The 21,255-nt window shown below is 40.2% G+C and overlaps 1 protein-coding gene across 4 annotated transcripts in view; it reads right to left on the bottom strand.

Moving 5' to 3' along the window:
• ITPRID1 (ITPR interacting domain containing 1) overlaps positions 1-21,255 on the bottom strand; it is a 48,912-nt gene that overhangs the window by 22,638 nt on the left and 5,019 nt on the right. For all 4 annotated transcript variants that reach the window (XM_090142251.1, XM_090142252.1, XM_090142250.1 and 1 more), the window contains 5 exons: positions 12,335-12,386; positions 11,471-11,557; positions 10,706-10,908; positions 4,519-5,102; positions 2,315-2,369 (listed from right to left, as the gene is read on the bottom strand). In XM_090142251.1, the coding sequence (XP_089998377.1) occupies positions 2,315-2,369; positions 4,519-5,102; positions 10,706-10,908; positions 11,471-11,557; positions 12,335-12,366 (961 nt within the window). In that variant the 5' untranslated portion in view covers positions 12,367-12,386. The remainder of the gene's footprint in view (positions 1-2,314; positions 2,370-4,518; positions 5,103-10,705; positions 10,909-11,470; positions 11,558-12,334; positions 12,387-21,255) is intronic.

The raw sequence follows: 21,255 nt of genomic DNA, 5'->3' as shown, positions 1-21,255 counted from the left end.
TCTGTTATGAAATTTTTAGCAAATGCTCCAAAAGTAATGCCTCTATTTATTTCCATGGACGCTACAACAACAGATACAAAGAGCACAATAACACCATTTGATAGAGCACATTCTCAGCTACAAAATGTTCTTTTTCAATACAGTCCCCACCATTAGCTATACATTTTCTCCAGCCATGAACAGACTGCATGCTGTGCTTGTAACAATCTTCAACCAAGAAGATCCACGGTCACTGTCACCACTGCTGAAACACACCACCCACTGCCTCACTGAGCTCACATCCACTGTTTGGTCCCCATAAACACTCAGCAAGCGTTGATGACTGCCAATGGGTGACAACCTTCTGCATGGAGGAGTTCAATGACACATCTTTGCTGCATCCACATTTCCATGTTGGGCACCATTCTGCCATACTGCCCCTCTGCTGCCATCTGTCACATGGCAACAACACGTATTGGGATTTTGTTGGAAGTTTCACCCCCTGCTGCCATTCCAGCAACATCCACTACAGACATCATGTGCCAATACAGTGAAATAAGAGGCATTATTTCTAGAACAGCCCTCATACATGCTTATTCCTGTCTTAAAAGACTATTCAGGGTATACAGATGATCAGTACACTCACATAATCTTCAAACGCCTTTAACTAATGCCTCTATCATTAAATCGTGTAGCCACATTTTATAGCTGGGCAAAGTTTGTTCATTTCTCACTGAACGTGTGTCCAAATGGTGGTTTTGACTGTGCAAGTCCTGGGGAATTGCTATTCTTTGCACAGATACTGCTACGAGCAAGACTATTGGTATGAGGCTCATCTTTGTTTATAAAGATCAAGACATTCATCAGAAAGCAAAATCAAAGCGACTTAATGTAACTCAGGTGACAAATTACACAGCCTGCACAGCATCAAGGATGACATGAGGCCCCAGGTATCACTGGAGACAAGCAGTTACAGAATGAAAAAATACAACCCTACCAGAAGATGTGGCAAGAGGAATTGGCTGCCATAGGTACACCATCTATTACAAAATAAATATAAACACACACACCCAGAAGAAAAAAACACAAAAAACTAGCCCCAAAACAGAACTTGAACACAAAAAGAAACCCTCCAGATCCAAGGAATTCCTTATGTACTCTATTACAGTTACTCAACTCCAGCTTTTACCAAGAAAACTCTACACACACTGATGAAATTACTGGCTTAACTGAAGTCAGTGGGACTTTGGTCACTGCCTTCAAAAGGCTCATGACTTCACTCCTGTACATCCAACTGTTGCTCCCATCAGTGACATAATTAAATGATCAGCACCAATAGATAGCTGATTTTTTTTTTTTTAGATATGTATTTATGCACACGAGTAGCTTAATTATTTGTGCCTGCTCCACAAAATTGATCTAATTTAGCCCTCAAAAGTCAAGGACTCATCAAACTTCCACTTTTTTCCTTTGCTGCTTCATTCACAGTACTTATTAGTCCCTTCATACAAAATTTCTGTCCCTTAAAAAAAAAAAAAAGAAAAAAGTGCCCATCAGTCCTACTCTGAGCATCGATTTAGCAAGGTTTTCTAGAGAGCAATGCCAAACACTCCATATTCTGGAGACTGAACAGCCATCTTCTCCAGTACCACCACCCCTGCCAGCAAATACTTCCCAGGATCCAAGCTCAGATAGCCTCAAATGACAGCGCAACATCTGGTCTAACAGCTTCATGCTTAATCCTTTCACACAATCCTCAAACAATTATTTTCTAACACAATTCAATGCTATGCCTGCTCACTTGATGACAGCATATGTGGTGTAGGAGACAGATGATGGAGCAGAGGCCATGCTGCCACCAGAATGTCATGGTTATGTAGTCCTGGTTGAGTTGCATATAGAGTGTTTGCAGAGCTGCTCCAACCTCCAACTTCATGTTTGATCCTAGATCTGGGAATTGGCAGGTAAGGGGTCATTTGGATCTGGCAAATGAATCCCTGAGTGGGAGTGAAGCTTTTGTGTCACCTGTAAGAGCAAGGGAGGTCTGCTTAAAATATCATATGGATGCCTCAGAGCCTCAAGCTTTGCATGTGAGGTACTTTCTTCAAGTGCACTCGCTGTGTCTCCCTGACAAGGTGAATACATTCTACATGCCTGTGATTCATCAAGTCTAGATTGGCCATGCTAGACTGTTATGTCTAGAATAACACATCCCAGTGCCAGAAGCGATGGCAGCAGAGAGGGAAAACATATTAGGAGAAGCTTTAGAAGAAACTACGTGGGAACACTGCTTTAAAAAAAAAATCTGGCAAAATGTCAGTATCTTAACACTCACTTGAGGTGGTGTCAGGAGTATTTCCACATGGAATTTCATCCTCAAAGCTCTGAATCTGGAAAGGAAGAGGAAAAATTCATATTGATAGTAATGATTAGTGAGGATGGGGGGAAAGGAGCTGGAATAAAAAACCCAAAAAACTAGATGTTTCAAAGTGAAAACATTAAATCTTTCAGCTGGTTCATTTTTGGGTTGTTTCTTTTTTAGAAATATTTGCTCTTGACATAGTCTGTGAAGCCTTCCAAGAGTTCCTCAGGTTATCAATAGATAAATGATTCCAACCTGAAAGTACATTAACAATCTTGTTTGAACAGCCTCAGAGAAACATCCCTGAAAAAAAAAACTGTGACTTAGTAGAAGCCCAAAGAAATACAGCCATATGGAGGCAAATTCCTGCCAAATAGTGTATGTAAGGTCAGAAAAATTTTTTCCTCTTAAGAATGAAAACTTGTTTGTCTTTTTCTTGGTATCAGTAGGAACACTGCAACATGATACTGCGTAATCTTCCTTCAAGGAAAGTCTGACTAGAAAAGGGGACCCATTACATGCAAGTAATGCATGCACATGCAGGCCAGGCGTATTTTAGATGCAGTCTGCAGCTTCAGAGATCTCTAAATCCATCTTGTCAAAGGCCAGGAAGAGAAGGGTCGCTCTCTACATAACTGTTTCTTTTCCTCTCTTCCAGACATATGGTAATGGCCACTGTCAGACTAACAGTGTAGGTGGCCCTAATCCTTTCAGCCAGTACACTGCTCTTACAGCCTTAATATAATGATGTGGTAGAGAATACCCAGAAGTTAAACAGGGTACACACCACCTAATTTGAACATACTGCTTTCCTATAATTGTCTGAGGACATCAAACTGAGGAGTTTGCTGTTAGTGCATTCACTGCTCTGCCAGTGTCCTCCTTTCTATATAAACCTCTAGTCACAGAGCTGCAAGTCCAGCATGCTGAGTGCTTTGCAAAGACATACGGGCTGCTTTGGGACTATAAATTTGCTGTGCCAGAGATCTTTAAAAGACACTCTCTCTCCCACCGAGGGTGAAAGTCAGGCCCAAATACCAACTCTGGAGTCAGCTCTGCCAATACAAAGGCTGCACCGAAACTTTCATGGAAAAATATCTTTGTAAAGATTTGAAAAGATAAACATTCTTTCTTCAAGAAGAATGCCACTGCCTTAACTTCATCTGTTCCAGTGTTTTTGAAACTGGAAGAATCTTCTGGGCCACCTTCTCCAGTTATTTTCTGTTCCTTCCGTCCCTCCATCCCTTCCTCACTCCCAAGTTCCCTATGTTTTCAGAGGGTGGTCAGCTATCCCATTTCTCCTGCTTTCTGTGTTTCTTACAAAAGAACTTCCTTTTCCTCAATCATGAAGGATGGCTGGAGAGAATGGCTGGGTGGATGGATGGGCAAGAATGTTCCTGTCAGTTCTAATGGGGTCTGTATGATTGGAGGTAATCATACTGTAGTCCTTTTTCTGCAGTAGTGTGGCGAGAAAAACTGCTGCTGACACAAATCTAGATGTAATTAGGGGACTGGCAAGTATCCTGGTCTCTGCTACTTCATGTTGAACCCTGCTGACAACCCACTGTTGCTAAAACACATAGATAGCTGAGCACCGTGGACTTTGCTGACAGCAGATATGAGAACAAGCTGCTGTTCTGATTTATTCTGTTTTTAGGATGCTCAGCTTACAGAGTGATAAAATATTTCAAACACTGCTATAAAACCAAGGATAATTTTGTGATGAAACTTTCCGAAAAAGCACACCAGAACATGAGCACAGGGGAAAGAAATAGAAAAAACACCAATCCAACGAACTAGTTAATGATTGGATCTGTAAAAATAACCCTTACCATCTGTATTAGTGTTCCTGCAACTTCCTTCTGTAAAAAAAAACTCCAGCAACCTGGCGCTGCATAAAACATATTGGCATCTTACACTATCATACTGGTTGAATGAATCCTACCTTAGTAACTTCAGTGCCAGCTTCCTTGACAGTCTCCCAACACAATGACAATTCAAAATAATCAAAACCCCAATGAGCAGAGTAAATCCCACTGTTTTTCCCCATAATGCTGCAGCATGGTGTTTGAAGTCATTTACTCTAGCTTCCATCCTGAAAAAGAGAATCCAAACCTATACAATAAATACGGGTAGGGAGAAAGTGCCAGCAAGCAATATACAAAAATCCACCTCACCTCTTCCATTTCAAATGAATCTGGAGGCCTGCAGTTTAGACCTGCCAATTTTTTGAGCATCTGGGCCAATAGCAAGTGGGGCTCTTTTCTTGGCCTGAGTTTGGCAGGCACCTCACATGGAGAAGAAAGGTGGAGCTGTTTTGTCACTAAACGTGATGAAGCAATGGTTTTCCCTGGCAGAGCTGGTGGGCACTGGGATATAGGATAAGTTGAGGAACCTTTGTCTCTACAGGTTTGCTCCCAGCCCAAGGTAACATGCGCAGAAAATCCTGCCTGGTTTGCTCCCCTCTCAGCAATATCCACACAAAGGTGAGGTTGTTCTTCTGTGCCTGGCACGCTGACTTCCTCAGGTGCCAGTGAGCCCGGGTTCAGTAGTGCTGTCTGCTGAGAAGCCCTTCTCAGGAGCTGACCTATTCTTCTCCTCTTTGCTTGTGAGACCACAGATCTGCTCTTCACAGCATTCAAATGACCGGTCACATTCCCACCAGTTTCCTGTGCTTTGGTCTGCTGGGTGTTCACATCAGTCAGCAAAGATGAGAGGGCACTGGTGATGTGGTCAAGTACTTCCAGTTGTCGAAAACGTCCTTAAGTTTGGCATAACGAAGGGCAACACGGTTATAAAAACAAAAACAAAACAAATAATTGGCACCAGTGATTATTCAAACTTGTCATGGCTAAGAAACATACTAAGTATCTGATTAAAAACTGGCTGAATTTTTCTATCTGCTTCCGTTCAGACTATATACAGACACCGCCGCGCAGTTCTTTGTGTCAGCCAAACACACAGTGTTGAGTTCACTGGGACAAGTACATCTGAATGCTGCTCTGCATGAATAAAAGTTACAGAATCCAGCCTCAAGTTCTCCAGCTGGCTGGACCAGACTTGGATGCCATATCTGAGGACTAATTAAAATTCATGAGAATCAGGTTATTATAAAATCCGATCATAAACATTTTCTGCTGGCTGCTGTCCAGGATAGCTGCAAAATGCATACGTACTGATAAATACATATCGATAAAAATTGACCATACGTGCTATGCCCTCATTTTCAGAGCATCACAAAATACTTATCTCCCAGAAACTCACAGCTGATATATGTTCCCTTTAAAAAAAAAAAAAAAAGCATCAAGCTTTTGTAATTTTTGCCATTTTTTCCATAGAGTAACATAAGAAAAGAAATGAACTATGTCTGCCCTAAGGGACCCTGGAGATCTCCTTCTCTGCAACACTGTGAAGTTATTTATACAAGGAAATGCAACACGTTTGTTTGTGTATTGTGTCTGCATCCATCCCGAGGCAATGAATATGTCACCAGGACTTCTCCTTCCTTGAGAGATTCATTGAGGACAGTAGATGGCAAAACGCTAACATACTTGGCTGCCATTTCTGTTAGAGAGCAGCCAGATTTACTGCATGCAGGCTGTTGGTAATGCTGCTTCACCAATAATTAAACAAGGGGGTATTTACCATGGATCTGAGTCAGCCTTTTGCATCAAGGATCAATATCACAGTGTGCAATTCCTTACTGTTGCAATATCTCAAGAACAGCCTTTTTTAAAATCTCCCAGATACCACCTGATTTTTAAAACCAGAGGAAGATGTTGCCACTGCTACCACCTTCTAAGACATGGTTAAAAGCAATGCCTGGTTCTGCTTAAAGGTGTTATTTGATCTATGGTAGTGTGTTGGGTATTTTCCATGTGCCTAAGTTTGGGATATTTGGGGTAAATCATTCTGTGCATCCAGTGTGCTATGACATGCTCTCCATGTAAAGCCGTTCTAGCCTCAGTATTTTATCTGGCTCCCACTACATCAGGTCCTAAAAATCACAACTGCTAATTTCCTTTGACTGACAGAGGCAGAGCAATCCAGACGTTCTGATTTGAACCAGAACCAAAACTGCTGCAGTTTGAAATAGTTTTCACGTTTTTACACACTGCTTAACTTTGGTGAACTATGTCAAAGAGTTCGTGAAATCTGAAGGACAAATCAAACAACCATGAAATGACACATGAACAAAAAAGTCATCTTATTCGTGTGCAATATGAAGAAATTATGTCAAGGACAGCCTTGTTTTCTGGACTTCTTCTTTCCAGGCAAGCTGTTGCTTTGGTTTCTAGGGATGCTCCCCAAGGAGCGTGCCTCAAATAGGCAAGAGTCTGATACAAACTCCTTGGTCTCTGAAGCCTGCTTCAAAATAGTCTAAATTTGTACCACAGGTGAGATCCTGAAGGACATAACTGCAGAATCATTTTCACTAGAAAGTTCAGATGCATCAGCAAATGGCCTTGCTGTAAATAAGATCAATGAATCTTCAACAGAATCTGTATTTTTCATAGAAATTCAAATGACTTTATTACGATTTACCATTTTAGAATTCAGGAGGAAACGGTCACAGTTTTGTTACTCCTTCCCTAAATCTGGTACTGCATAGGCTAACATAGTTATCTGCATATAAGATTTGGAAAGTCTTCAACAGGCTCAAAGAGGAATGAAGGAACACAGATGTTTCCAGAGTCATTGAGAACTTTCAGTCAACTTTTTTTTTTTTTTTTCCATAGCAGAATTTGGAAAAATCAAAATGTTTAGTGGAAAAAAAAAAGATTTGTCTGAAATTGATGTTCTTCTCATGAAAAAAATAAAATGAAATCTCCGCATTTTCTACTTTGTCATATGTTAAAGTATTTTCCTACTTTAGATTGCTTCTTCTTGAGCCTTGGCAATACTGTCATTGCTAGAACTGAAGCGGTAGCTCAGAGAATGTATTTAGCAATTTATATTACATTTCTTTTCTAGGGATGCTTTTACTGGCTAATATCTGTCTCCAGTGATATACACCTGAAAAATCCCTAGAAACAAGACAGAAAACTCTAAGTAAATTTAGATACGGTAGTAAGGAAAAGTTATACTAAAATGAGTGGGTTTTACTTTATTTTAATTGTCAGATTTAAACATGTAAACATTAAAATGCCCGCAGACCTGAAGTTTTCAAAGAGTTTCTGGATTAATATACTCAAAAATATCTTTTTTTTTTTTTAACTTAACTTCATTCTCAATTGACTTTATTTCATCAGTTAGGTAATAAAATGTTTCTTCTAATGATGACAGTAAAATTTTCACCATCAGTGAACGATGGGGATAAGTTCTTTCAGATCTGAGATAACTTACTGATGACTGACATTGTTGAAAATGCAGCATATTCTTGTGGACTGGACCCTTTAAAAACTCCCTGACAATGCTTAAGGATCATCACTAAGCAAGGAGACAATTAACAAACAATTCTGTCACAACACACATGTATTTTAAAAAGCCAAATCAGCAATGGAGCAGCTCTAGAAACCTATCTGCATCAGAGCAAGGGGAGAACCAAACAGAAAGATAAGGATTGCATTAGGAAATGAAGGAAATAGGGAAGTGGAGAAAGATCACTCTGGTATGGAAGTCACTGTTTTTTCTTACCTCACTCTTCTTTTTTTCCCTCCATGTTTACTCTCATTCATACAGTTCCTACAATCCTTTTCCTCATCTTTCACTTTCTTGGACTAACATGTCATACTAAATCAATTAATTTTCTCTGCTGTTTCAGGAGTAAGTAAACTGACAGTATTTCTCAGTCATTCACTAATTCAGATTAAACACTTTTCTTTTTTGGTATATAGAGACAAATGAGAGCAATTCAGTGACAATAAACCAAACTGGGTGACAATATCTGAATTCATCCAGCACATCTTACATGTCTTTAGGAACAGTGGCTTAATATAGGTTTGAAGCCTCTAAAAGCAGTATGCAGTTTGCATCATTTTGGTACTTTTGCCTCAATATGAAATGGTCCTGTGACAGTAAAGCATCTTGGCTACCCTAAAAGGTTCATGGAAAGGTAAACACCATGGAACATCTCTAGACCTGAACTATCTACTTAATTTACAGGGAAGAATCTTTTTTCTCTATCATCTTCAGAAAGCTTTCTTCCAGAAGAAGAGCTGGATCATTAAATGCTTGCAAGTTTAGGTGCAGTCTTACTGCTGAAGGCAGATAGACTAGATTCCACCCTGTAGAGATAATCCATTTTCCAAATCTGTTAGACATGAGTTTTCCACTTCTCCTTCTTGCTGTACTTCACTACAAAATTATTAGGCAAGTTAAGGATGGCAATATCCTTAACTTTACTCACAGGGTGGTAAGGTCCTAGGATATGCTGCCCAGAGAATAGAAAATAGAGTTTGCAAGCAAATGTCTTGAAAGCCTGTTTGATGATATCCCTCATAATTTTGCACACTAAAACTGATTCATCCTTCTAGCAGTAAACATTCTCTAGGAATATCAGCTATAGGAAGGTGCATGTGCTAGATTGCCTACGTGGTCCCATAGACTGACTGACTTCTTCTGATAGGTGTTTGAAATTGTGGCTCAGTTATGACCCATAGGAGATGCCTGACTCTCCATTCACTATGAAAATAGACTCTGTTGTGATTAAGATCCTTGAGATGGTGCTTCAGCTAAATGCCTATAACTTGGTGCAGCTGTCATGAGGTTAATCACCACATATAAGGAAACATGTAGAGTCCGTGAAGAGAGAAGTATGAATCTCTGAAGGATGGGTGTCACCTCTCTTGCTTAAATATGCCCAGGCACATACTTAGGAAGCCTACGTAGATGGTGTGAAAATCCCCTCCCAACCTGTCAAAGCAAGAAAATATGTTTTGATGGACATCACACCCATCATAATAGAAATTGAGCTGATTGTGCCCTTCTGCTCTGCCCTTGTGAGGCCCCATCTGCAGTACTGCATCCAGGCCTGGGGCCCTCAGCACAAAAAGGATGCAAAGCTGTTGGAGCAGGTCCGCAGGAGGGCCACAAAGATGTTTGGAGGGCTGGGAGCACTTCTCCTTTGAAGAAAGCTTGAGGGAATTGGGTTTGTTTAGCTTGGAGAAGAGAAGGCCCTGGGGAGACCTCACTGTGGTCTTTCAGTACTTGGAAGGGAGCGAGACTGACCTTTAACACAGTCTGACAGTGATGGGACAAGGGGGAATGGCATTAAACTAAAAGAGGGGAGATTTAGGTTAGATGTTAGAAAGAAATTTTTTACTCACAGGGTGGTAAGGTCCTAGGATATGCTGCCCAGAGAGGCTGTGGATGCCCCATCCCTAGAGGTGTTCAAGGCCAGGCTGGATGGGATCCTGGGCGATCTCAGATGGTGGGTGGCAAGCCTGCCCGTGATAAGGGAGTTGGAACTAAAATGATCTTTAAGGTCCTTTCCAATCTAAGCCATTCTATGATTCTTCCCTGAGGTCTCTATCCTCCATCTATTCAAACAGATTCTCTCTCTTTCCTCTCTTTTTCCCCCTCAGGAGTTACAGAGAGAAAGAGTGAGAGCTGAGAAACCTGTTTGATGTGTCAGTTTGCTGTAAATATTGAAATGTGTGCACAGGCCTTGCTATAAAAAGAGAGAGAAAGAGGGAAAAACACATTTTCCATGATGCTCTGACATTTCTTTTTCAATTCTTATTCCATCCATACCACTTCTTCAGCGTAATTCTAAACAGGAATGCATGGACTATATGAGAGATCCTGCTTCCTTGAGCATTTTAAATAAACAGAAGATTTCAAGAGCCATCTGGTTATCCTGTGCAGCAAACATGAGGGGAAATGATGTCAAAATTGGACTTTTCAGATGGGTGATATACCAGAGAATTAACAATGCTATTTTAATGCTGATATAACTTCAGGGTGAGGACCTTGTATTCATTTCTTAACTGCTAAATACACAAAATGGAACTAAAACCATCTACAGCAAATAAAAATCAAGCCTGTCTGCTTTAAAGGGTGCAATCTTATTGTGCTTAAAATAAGATTCTCATCCATTTATTAGGGCATATTTGAACAACCAAACGGCTAGGTTCTAGCTAGAGATTTGTGGGTCTGATGCATGAGCCCTAGCAGCCCTAGTGATGGGAGGCTGGGATCTCATCGGCTGTTCTGCACTTTTATTTCCCTGTGAAAGGGGTCCTGCTCCCACAAAAGGGAAAAGGGAATGAGAATTCTTGATATCAACTAAATACATGTCCCTTTTTCATATACTTCCTCTCATAAGCCTCTTCTCCACCCGCTCAGTCCCCATGCTATTTATTTTTTACTTCTTCTAAAGAAGTAAAATAAATTTCTGGCTGTAATTCTTTCTCCACTTACCGTATAGGTTTGGCAGCTCAATGTCCATCCGCTGCTTTTGAGCTTCCAAAAAGACTCGGATGTCAATACCTTTTGCCACAGAAGAACCACTGAGGAACCTAGGAGGGATTTTAGTGCAGACATCGGGTTCCTCTGTACCAAACCCCAAATCAAGGAGAATCTCCACTGGATCCTTTTCACACAGTGATAGCCATTCAGTGATGCTGCGGGGAAAACATCAGGATAATTTACACTGTTATCTTGGTACCACTTTTCTCTTGGAATACTTATTTTGTTGTTGTTAAGTAACTCTCTTCTGTTCTCTCCTCTTGCAGAGACTTAAACGAAAGTGGTTATTGTCAGATACAATGCTAAGAGATTAGCAATGGTTTCTTCCCCCAGAGATATCTAGTGGCATGGTATCTAGAGAGCTTAGCAAGAGAAACATCAATAAAAGCTGTACGTTTATGGCAGGCTCGCTTTGTTCAAGACATGACACAGGTAAGATGCTGCAGCTGCCATAAGATCTTGAAGTCTTTTATCATGCAAGGAATTCAGAGAACAATGAACTTTGAGGCAGGTTTTTTGTGTTTGTTTTTCTACTACAAATGCATTTGAGAGCAGACACCTTAAAGAGGGCACTTTGACCACGGTGAAGCAAATACGATGATTTTTATGAACCAGAACTTGGAACTGCATGTTCCAAAAAATTGTAACCGTATTTGTTGATCCCTAAATGGGTGAATTCTATGCATTCCCAGCTGGAAACACATGGAAATGACTAACCTCTGTGGTCCGCCAGTGTGAGAGTGGGAAGACCTGAGGCTGTTGCATCTTGACATAACCGGACTTTCAGAAAATTCTTGCAGGGATCTGGTTGGAAAAAAAAGCAACAAGGAAATGTGTTTACTCGTGTGCTCCTCTGGGATATCATTATGATTTTTTTCCTAGAGTAAACATTTGCATTTTGCCTTAGTTTATAATGATACATAATTGCAATGCCTTAGAGTCGTCATGAGAGCGTGGCAATACGCTTGTTCTCAAGAACAGTATGTTACAGTAGGTGTGAGAATGTAGGTGTGAGGTACCAGTAAATGCTAATTATAAAGGTGGCAGAATGGCTCACTTTTGACAGATGGTGAATCTTTCGGGAACCTTTCAGGAGCACGGTTTCTTAAGCCACCTACTTTAAAAAGATGTAATTGCTCTTAACAAAGTTTTGGAGAGACAATGAGCTGCAGCAGTAGGAGTGGCATCTGAGAACAATTCTTCACTTAGCTTCTCATCGTGCTTGTGGCCAGTAGTCTGCAGAGAAATATCTGTCTTTTAGAGCCTGCTCATTGCAAAGGCATAACAATCTTCATAGGAATGATAACACACTTTTGCTAGACCCAAGCTTAATTTTACCTACATGTATCTATTAGGATAAGTAACAAACGTTCATTTTTCTCATTGCAAGCTGTCCTTCAGCTCAAATCTTAAATAGGCCACAAGCAGTATGTAGGTTTTTGAACTAATGCTGTTGGTATCAATTTGAGAGGGGAGAAATGAAGAACAAAACAACCTTAACTAAAATTTCTCCTTTTATCAAAATGAAAAGCAAGGGGGGGGGAAAAAAACCCTTAGATATCTACAGTGTCTGGCACCTACCTTCTGTAGCTTTGCACAGTCAATTGTACCATCTCAGGTACTGACAAAGAAACTGCAAATAAGAAAACATAAAAATATTTAATTTTCTTATCATTTCTGTCTGTCAAAACAGAAATGTGTCAAACTAGATTCAAGATGAGAAGACTACCTGTACTGTACCTACAGAAAAGCCTCCTATTTTTTTCCATGGATGCTATAATAGATACAAAGAGCACTGTAACATCATTTTATAGAGCAAACTCTCAGCTACAAAACACTCTTTTCCAACATTATCACCACCAATTAGCTGTGCATTTTCTGCAGCCATGAACAAGAGCCTGAGTGCCATGCTCATAAACATCTGCACCAGCAGAGGTGACCCAGTATCACTGTTGCTCCTTCTGAAATGCACCACCCACCATCCACTGTTTGGTCTCCATACACATTCAGCAAGCATCAATGATTGTAAATGGGAGACAATTTTTCTGCATGGAGGCATTCAATGGCACACCTTTGCTTCACATGCACTTCCACGTCAGGCGCCATTCTGCCAGACTGCCCCTCTGCTGCCATCTGTCAGATGGCAACAACACGTAACAGAACACTGTTGGGAAGGTTCAACCTCTACTGCCATACCACTGCCCACCTCTGACATCACGGGCCAGCATAATGAAATAGGAGGCATTATTATCGAAGCATCCTTCATATAAGGAAACAGCACGAGCTGCAAAGTTGCAGAACAATACCTGTGTGGGAAGCTGAACTCACAGGACAAGTTAGTAATACATAAATGTAACAAAAATCCACAGGAGGAAAACAGATGCCTTTACATTTCGTTAGCCATTATTGGTACATTAAGCACTTGTTCTTTAGAGGTTGACACTCTCGAGTCTTTCTGCCGAGGATACGTATAAAGCAAATATGATGACAATACCTTTCCATTCCTGATTTTTGAGGGACAAAAAAATAGTAAAAAGCAGTTACATTAAGTTTTTATGTCAGCAAATTATTTGTGCATAACAGTTTTTCGGGTGTAGTTCACTTAAACTGGTGACAGTTGATTTCAATGGATTTTGCATCACGTTCATAAATGCATTTGGAAGAAGCAAGATGACTGCAGGGTGCTTACAAGAGTTTCTGGCAAATACTTCTCAAGGAACTTTTAACACTGCCTACTGGATTCCACGTGTATATAGAATCACAGAATCACAGAATTGCCAGGGTTGGAAGGGACCTCAAGGATCATGAATCTCCAACCCCCCTGCCACACGCAGGGCCACCAAGCATTCCACCTAATGCTAGACCATAAAGTGCACATTTCATCATTTCACTAACTTATACTGGGAATGAGTAAGTGGGATGCACACACACAGTGTTTGTAGTCATCCCTTTCTCTCTCAATGCTGAAATAATAAACTTTTTGATCCTTTTCAAGCTAGAGCAGCGTTTGCCTAGGAGCAGCTGTAGATATCCTCCTGCACTGCACAAGATGAAGATTTTTTGTCTAGTTTTTAAAGTTGTGTTTTCTATTTAACAAAATTATATGTCAATAAAAAAGAGAAAACATCCTCTCACATTCTCTACTGGATTATTTTTCCGCTCGTAAATTCTAACATAAATTCCTTCTGGCTTACTCAGCGCGAGGATGGGAACATAAGGGTTACCGACATCCTGTAATTTGCTGTGGCAACATAAACCAGACTATCTAGCAGTAAGTTTAGCTTAATTTGAAGAAACAGCTACTTGTTGTGTACCATTTGTTACTTATGTGCCAGAAGAAGCAGTAGATTCACTTTAAAATGCTTAAGGATGTCAAAAATATCATCTAGAAGAGTGGGTTCATACATTTTTCCCTAGTGGCATGTAAGCACACTTCTCTGTTACAGAACATTATATCCCACAACTACAAACTCACTGCAGCTTTGATTTCCTTAATATCTTGTGTAGGTTGGGAAAGACTGAACACAAGTGCTGCCAAACTAAAAATCTAGCAATGTGAAACACTGGCCAGGGTGTTACGTAAATAATGCGATTATGAGAAATGTGGTGTATGAAGGAGGCATAAGAAATAACAGGTCACAAAAAAAAAAAAAAAAAACCACAAAACCAAAGGTTGAGAGTTGTGATCATATGGAAAGAATTTGTTAGGTTACCACATGCCAGGTAACTGTGGTTATACTCTCTTACACGAGGCAGTCACTGGTTGGGGCACCTGAAATACATTTATTCTGTAGGTTAAAATAAGCTAAACAACACTCTACTGCAGTGGGTCAAGAATATAAAAATATAGAACTGGACAGGCTAAGCCACCCAACCTCTTAAGTGACAGTAAATGGCTCATGAACCTGTTAGCCTCATGGCTTGGACAAACTTTGCACTTTCATGGGTTGCCTCACTCATGATTAGAGTCTCTTCTGCTTCCTCTGCTGAGAAGACACTCATGAGAAGTTCCTCATTAGAGAGCTTGACATTTTTAAATATTAGAGATTGTTTTTTCCATATATAAGAGGTCATGGAAATAGTAATGGGGAGGAGACGGTATTTACATTTCCTGATTTGTGTAAGTATTTTGTTCCTGTCGCAAGAAACACTGAATCTCATTACTAAAGTGGAAGATACTTTGGGGGAAATAATGCCCTTTAGAAATCTGTCAGAAAACCTTATGAAAACAAACAAACAAACAAACAAACAAACAAACAAATGCTTTGTAAACCAACTGTGGTGCTAATTGGCACTCTGTTTACTGCACATCTAAGTATATCTTTGCTTATGAATAATATATCTTGCTAAGCTAAATGTAGCCTCTGACACTTGAGGGAAGATAAAACATTGTAACAGGAGAAAAGATTAAACCATATATCATCCAACTGCATTCTTACTTGTGAGCGTGATAAACAAAAAGTGCAAATATGGAAGCACTGAAAATGCACTAAAAATGTGGAAATTTTTAGAAATACATCTTGAATGTATCAGATGATTTGTTCTTCTGTCCTCTTTCCTAAAAAAAGATGCTCTGAATTCACTACATTCAGCAGATCTGGAAAGTAGGTGAGAACAAGTGAGAAGTTCTGAGCTCAGGTCAGGCATGCTTGAATGCATCGTGTCATAACTTCCAGAAATCTGTGCAAATCTGTCCTAGAAACTTCCACTCCCCCAACAGAAGGAAATCAAATCATGCCAGAAGAGAAGGTAAAACTGAGACTTTTCTGCTGAAAATCTCTTTTGAGAACCTTCTCAAAGTGCAAACAGGAAAAAAGGGACATCTTATCCATGAAAATCAGCTTTTTCAAGCAGAAACCTGTAGTGTTTGATATCTTGTAGTTAAGCCATATGTGACAGAAATTACAAATAACGTTATTTGTATAACCTGCCTGCTCTTGGTAGCTTATCTCCACTTGTAGGTAGACTCTAAAATAAAAATGTCTTTAAAAATGTCTTTAAGAAGACAAAAAAAAAAAAAAAAAAAAAGTTCCCCTGAAGTACAGCTGCTCTCCTAAGAACTGATGGGGTCTGGGAGGCAACGTGATGGGTAGGCATTGCACAGGGCACTTGGAGCACATGTAACCGAATGAGGATGGCTGATGAGGTGGGAGAAACAGAGCCATAGCCCCATGTTTTCTGCTGCTTCTGAACACCACTTACTTGAACACCACTTACTTTCTCCCTAACATACATACGCTGGCCTCTGCTGAGATTCAAATCTTGCATTTGTGCTTAAGGCAAACCCCATGAAATTCTAGCATTCTCCATGAGTCAAGTCTGTCACTTCCGAACATAAATTTTATTAAGAATCTAATTAAATCAACTTATCCAGGGGCAGGAGTGAGAGGAATGGACGCAGAAGACTTTTTCAGTGCATCAAATAAAATACAGCCTATTATACCTCCCAGCTGATCCCTGTCTTCACGGTGACTTGGTAATCATTAATTACATTACCTATCCTGCAATGCAAACCTCACCATACCTCCAAACAATATATATATATATATTTTTAGCTTCTCCTCACCACCAAACAAAACAGACTTGAGCTGCATTTGCAGTGAATGCATGGCATCACACTGAAGAGTTCATGGAAAATACTGGTCCTTCAGGGACAAAAAGATGAAAGAGCAAAGTTTTGGTAACAAAGTACATGCATGTTTGACTATGTTCAAGATTAAACTGCACCCCTCTGTGGTAGCTCAATGCCTCAGGTGTGTATAAGTATGGTTTCTGCCATAGATTGTGCTCATGTGGTAGGCTACATCTCACTAGAGGATGCAGCATCATGAAATTCCCATGATGTACCTGATAGTTTGATCAGAAAACTATCCAGACACACGATGGAAAATGTTATCCCTGGCACTGTTCTCATGAGACAGTGGATCATAAGCAAGGCACGTCAGTTAGTACTGAATATTTGCGCGAGAGTGTTTCGATGTAGCTCAACAAAATAGAAAGCTCTTTCTTTGGTTGAAATCAGACAAAGCCAAATATTTTGTTCTGAATTTTCAGGGAGTCACAACTTTCCTAAAGGAAGTGTCAATACTGCAGACACTATATTTCCCATTGGAGAACTCAGGCAGCAAATAATTAAGGAGAAGCACAAGCAACAAGAGAAACAAGAATTCGACCAAAGATGAATATTTTCTTCTGTAGAGTCTTCTAAGTATAAAAATGAAAGTAAAGCACTCAAATGAAGTATTACGGGATCAGTTTATAGCAATTAATCACCTCACTGAGTTGCATAACTGTTTGGTAACTCTGGAATATATAAAAAATATTAGGATATATTCATTTGATAATCCAAGGGTTTTGTTTTTTTTTCAATCCAATTCGGAAAGCAAAGAAAAATCTGGAATCATTCATTTGACTTTATTATCTGCCAGTCATTCATAATTTGGAAACATCCACCAGTCCCACTGAGAATGGAAAGCTAGCTATTCTGATGCTGCATGAATGCATCCTGAGGCAGTTCCTGCCACAGCTTGAAAGGGGCAGAGAGCTCTTGTGCTGAGGGAGGATCACTGCCTCCCTTTTACCAAACAGGGGATTGCAGCACAAGTGATTCACCTTATTTGCCCAAGGGCACGCAGGAAGCCTGGAGCAGAGAAGCAATGGGTCCCAAGCATCCTGCTGCTCAGTTCAGTTTTTCAACCCAAAGGTACGTAAAGATGGCTCAGAAGCATTTAGCTCTTCTCTGACAATACTACAAACAGGCTTCTTTCCCTTCAGGTTCAACCGAAGCCACGGAGCTCACCAGCTCAAGGAGCTGCCTTGCTCTCAGAGGCAGAACAGGAGGGGGCAATTGCTGATCAGCAGCACGGCTCATGCACACAAAAGACAAACCAGGAGGCATTCCTGTCACACTATTGCTACCTGGATTCAATGATGCTATTCTGATTTGCAGTCAAAAGACACAGAAAGGCTGCAGCATCAGAGGCCCTTGGACTCAAGTCTTTAGAGATTTAATTTTGACATTTAGAATAAAGAATATATGGATTTGCAGGGTTTTTCTGTTGTTTTTGTTGTTGTCGTTAACACTACAAAACAAGAGTGTTGTTTTGAGACTGTCAATCTTTGCCTAGCTATGACACTGAAAGCTCATTTCTGGTGCTCTGAAGACCAAAATATCCAGTAAACCAGTACGTTTTCTACAAACCTACACTTTATGTTCCCTTTATAGTCAATGCAAGGAGTAGGACACTTCTACAGCAATCCTCCTACTGCAGCTGCTGTTTGGAGGTGCTTTTCTTCATGGACCAAAGCAGCAGCCTGGCCCTGGTCAAAACACAGGGCTTTGAGTTAGCTAGTGAGACACTAGCTGGTGTGATGCACTCTAACAAGCTGCACATTAACCCAAATACAAGTAAGAACAGTAGAACAAAGATGAAATGTTGGGGGAGATAAATCAAATTTTGCATCATACACCAATTTTTCTCCTTCTAGTGAAGGGAAACGAGGCAAACCACGATCTCTACTATCACACCAAGAATCAATTGAAGTACCTGATGCTTTTAAGTCTTTGAAATAACTTAGATTTTGAGTTGTAATTAGCAATTTGCCATTGCAGAACAGAGTTGGTACTATCACTGATTTATTTTTTTGTTGTTATTTTTCAGGAGACCTGGAAGCTAATGAAGACTAACAAAAAGTCTTAATAAAACACTGAAAGAACAGGTTAGCAGAGGATGGGATATACAGCATCAGCTGTGTTCAGAAGTCCTTTGGCCCTGACGCAGAGAAAGTCTAGAGTCCATCCCACTCATTATGTCCCAGATTCCTTTCAGTTGGTGCATTGCAGCTAAATGAGTGAGGAAAAACTGAGCTTCAGGAAGGGGAACAGGGAGGACAGAGAGCAGGAAATCTCGTACCCTGATGACAGCTGGTCCCGTTCTGTATCTTTGGTCAAAGATAACAAATCATTCCCCCCAGAGGGAGACAGCTGCTGTTATTTAGAGCAAAGGTAAATAGGTAAAAATATTCAAATTGAGCAAAGGAAGATTTTTTAATTTCTCCTGGATCAGACAAGCCTTATGTGGACAAGCCTCTCCATCACCCAAGTCAACTATGTCAAGAGAAAGCCTTGCCCTGCCTCAGGAAATGGTTCAGAGAAGTCATTAAATACCCTGCACCCCCCTGACCAAATCAGTACCTGCAGCAGGAAAAAATGAAATTCCTTCAATATCTTTTGAGCACTTGAGTATCTCAGGCTCCTCCACGGGAAATGGAGCTTCCCACCTGCCAGAGAGGTTGCCAGGGAAATGCCAGGACAGCAGAAGGATTGCACAGAAAAGACAGTACTGCTTTTGTAGACTAAAGGGGAAAGAATGAGGCAGAAGAACCATTTATTTATGTCAGTATGCCTCATAGAAGACTCCTCTGATCCAGCAACACACCTTCCCAGGGCTAGAAGTCAAAGTTTAGAGCTAGTTTAATTGAAATTAGTTCATTTCCCAGCTGAGTAATCCATTGGCCTGATTCTCCTTTGCCTGATGACTTGCACAGCCATTTACAGCGGGACACAACGAGAGTAAGATGCTACAATGGGATTCAACTGTAAATGACACAACATGAGAGACAATAAAGAGTTTGGCCCCAGATGTGGGAAGTACAGAGGTAACTTCCATTACATTTAATTAGTGTTATCACCATTAATTTCCTGTGCATAGACAGAAGAAGACATCCTTTTGATTTCAAATTAATTAACACATAATGATTAATCTGATAGGGTACATCTTTTCAGACAAGAGTGTCCTCTTGATCACAGTTTGGGTGCCAGTACCACTCATCATCTGTGTGTTTTAATTTCTAACTGCTCTCCAGAAGCAAATTTAGCTCTGCAAATCTGTCGATGGAATGAATGACTGGCTGGTTTCCATGTCCTGTGTGTTTTGTTCATTTGATAACACACTGAGAACATCTTGGAAATCTTTTTTTTTTTTTTTTCCCCCCCTTTTTCCCCTCCCCTACAAGGAGATTTCAAGGTAGAAATTGAGGAATCTGCATCAGCGAGCAATTTATATCAGCTCTTAACTACAGAACGTATAAAATAAAAAGCTTCTAAAAATTGAAAAACACATAAACAGTTTATGGCAGGTTCCCAGACAGATTTGTCTCACTTCGGTTGCCAGAATTTAACAGAACCATTCTCCTTGCCACCAGCTACAGTAAAGTGTGTTTGTTTCACTGAAACAGGATCTTGAACTTCATCAGCTTCACACCATATTCCTCACACTGTATGATATGTACTGGATAGTGCTATTAATATTTCTTTTTCCTTTCCACTTGCTGAGTGATTACTCACACTTTTTTTAATATTTATCCACTTTCTTTAGATGGTTATGAATGCAAACAGATCCATATGCAGGTGCATCAGTTCTTGAGTAGAGAGGAAACGGTTAACTTTAGTATTGACAAATATGCAACTAAACATGTAGTTATAGGGAATTGAGAGGAAGCAGAAAATCTCAAATACTTTAGTTAAGAATGTCTTTAAGTGTCCAAGACATTCCATTTCTGTGCAAAAAATTATTTGAGCATACTTACAGGCTGTTTGGGTTTGACAGATTAACAGTAAGCTTTTGCCACACAAAATGAACAGAAAAATAAAGAAGGTTTTTTTCCAGAACCCAAATCTAGGCTGTAAAGTGTCTGTATTATTGGTTATATGAATTAATATTTACAGTTTCCTTTCAAGGCAAGGCAAGGCAAGGCAAGGCAGGGCAAGGCAAGGCAAACAACAGAGATAATTTTTACTACTGTCTCAATCTTTTATATGACATAGACGTGTTTGGTAGTCTGGTTCAGCTATACTTTTTATGGCAGCTCTACCAAGGAGAAAATAAAGCTTCTGTTATCTATCTACCCATCTTTGCTCCAGTTAACAAGAAGAGAGATGCGGTTGTTGCAGTGCTCTCAGGCAGGAACAGGATAATCTCTGATCTGCACTATTACTACTTTCAGTTGCCATTTTTGGGGACAAAACACTGCTTGAAGACTGAAGACTCTTGTCTCCCCTCTGTTTTACTCAGAAATGAATGAAGATGACGAAAGTATTTTCAGTGTCAAACTTGAGCCCTGACCTTGGGCAGCTAAATGAAGGTCCCTTTTCTCTGCCCATTAACCTGTGGGCTGTTAACTGCAGCAAAATCCTAGTTGGTGCAGGAAGACAGTCATCTGTTTTATCTCTTCAACATGCCTATCATTTGCATTGAAAGCAAGGAAGGACAATCTGGTATTCAAAGTACCCCTGGAATACCCATGTGAGAGCTCACAAGTAAAATACCCTTAAATGAAGTGACTCCAGAGAATTAATCTGTTTTGAAAGTGCACCAGCTAGGGAAAGCTGTAATAACACTTCAATCCCCCTCATATGTTGGTAAATACAACTTTGGGTACATTTCTGTCTCTGTGAAGCCTTTGGTAAAATTCCTGCTCAGAGGCCACAACTTAAACTTGCT

The sequence above is a fragment of the Phasianus colchicus genome, chromosome 6 (assembly GCF_987193195.1).
Source record: "Phasianus colchicus chromosome 6, bPhaCol1.hap1.1, whole genome shotgun sequence".
Lineage (NCBI taxonomy): Eukaryota > Metazoa > Chordata > Aves > Galliformes > Phasianidae > Phasianus > Phasianus colchicus.
This window is presented reverse-complemented; position numbering and strand designations above follow the sequence as displayed.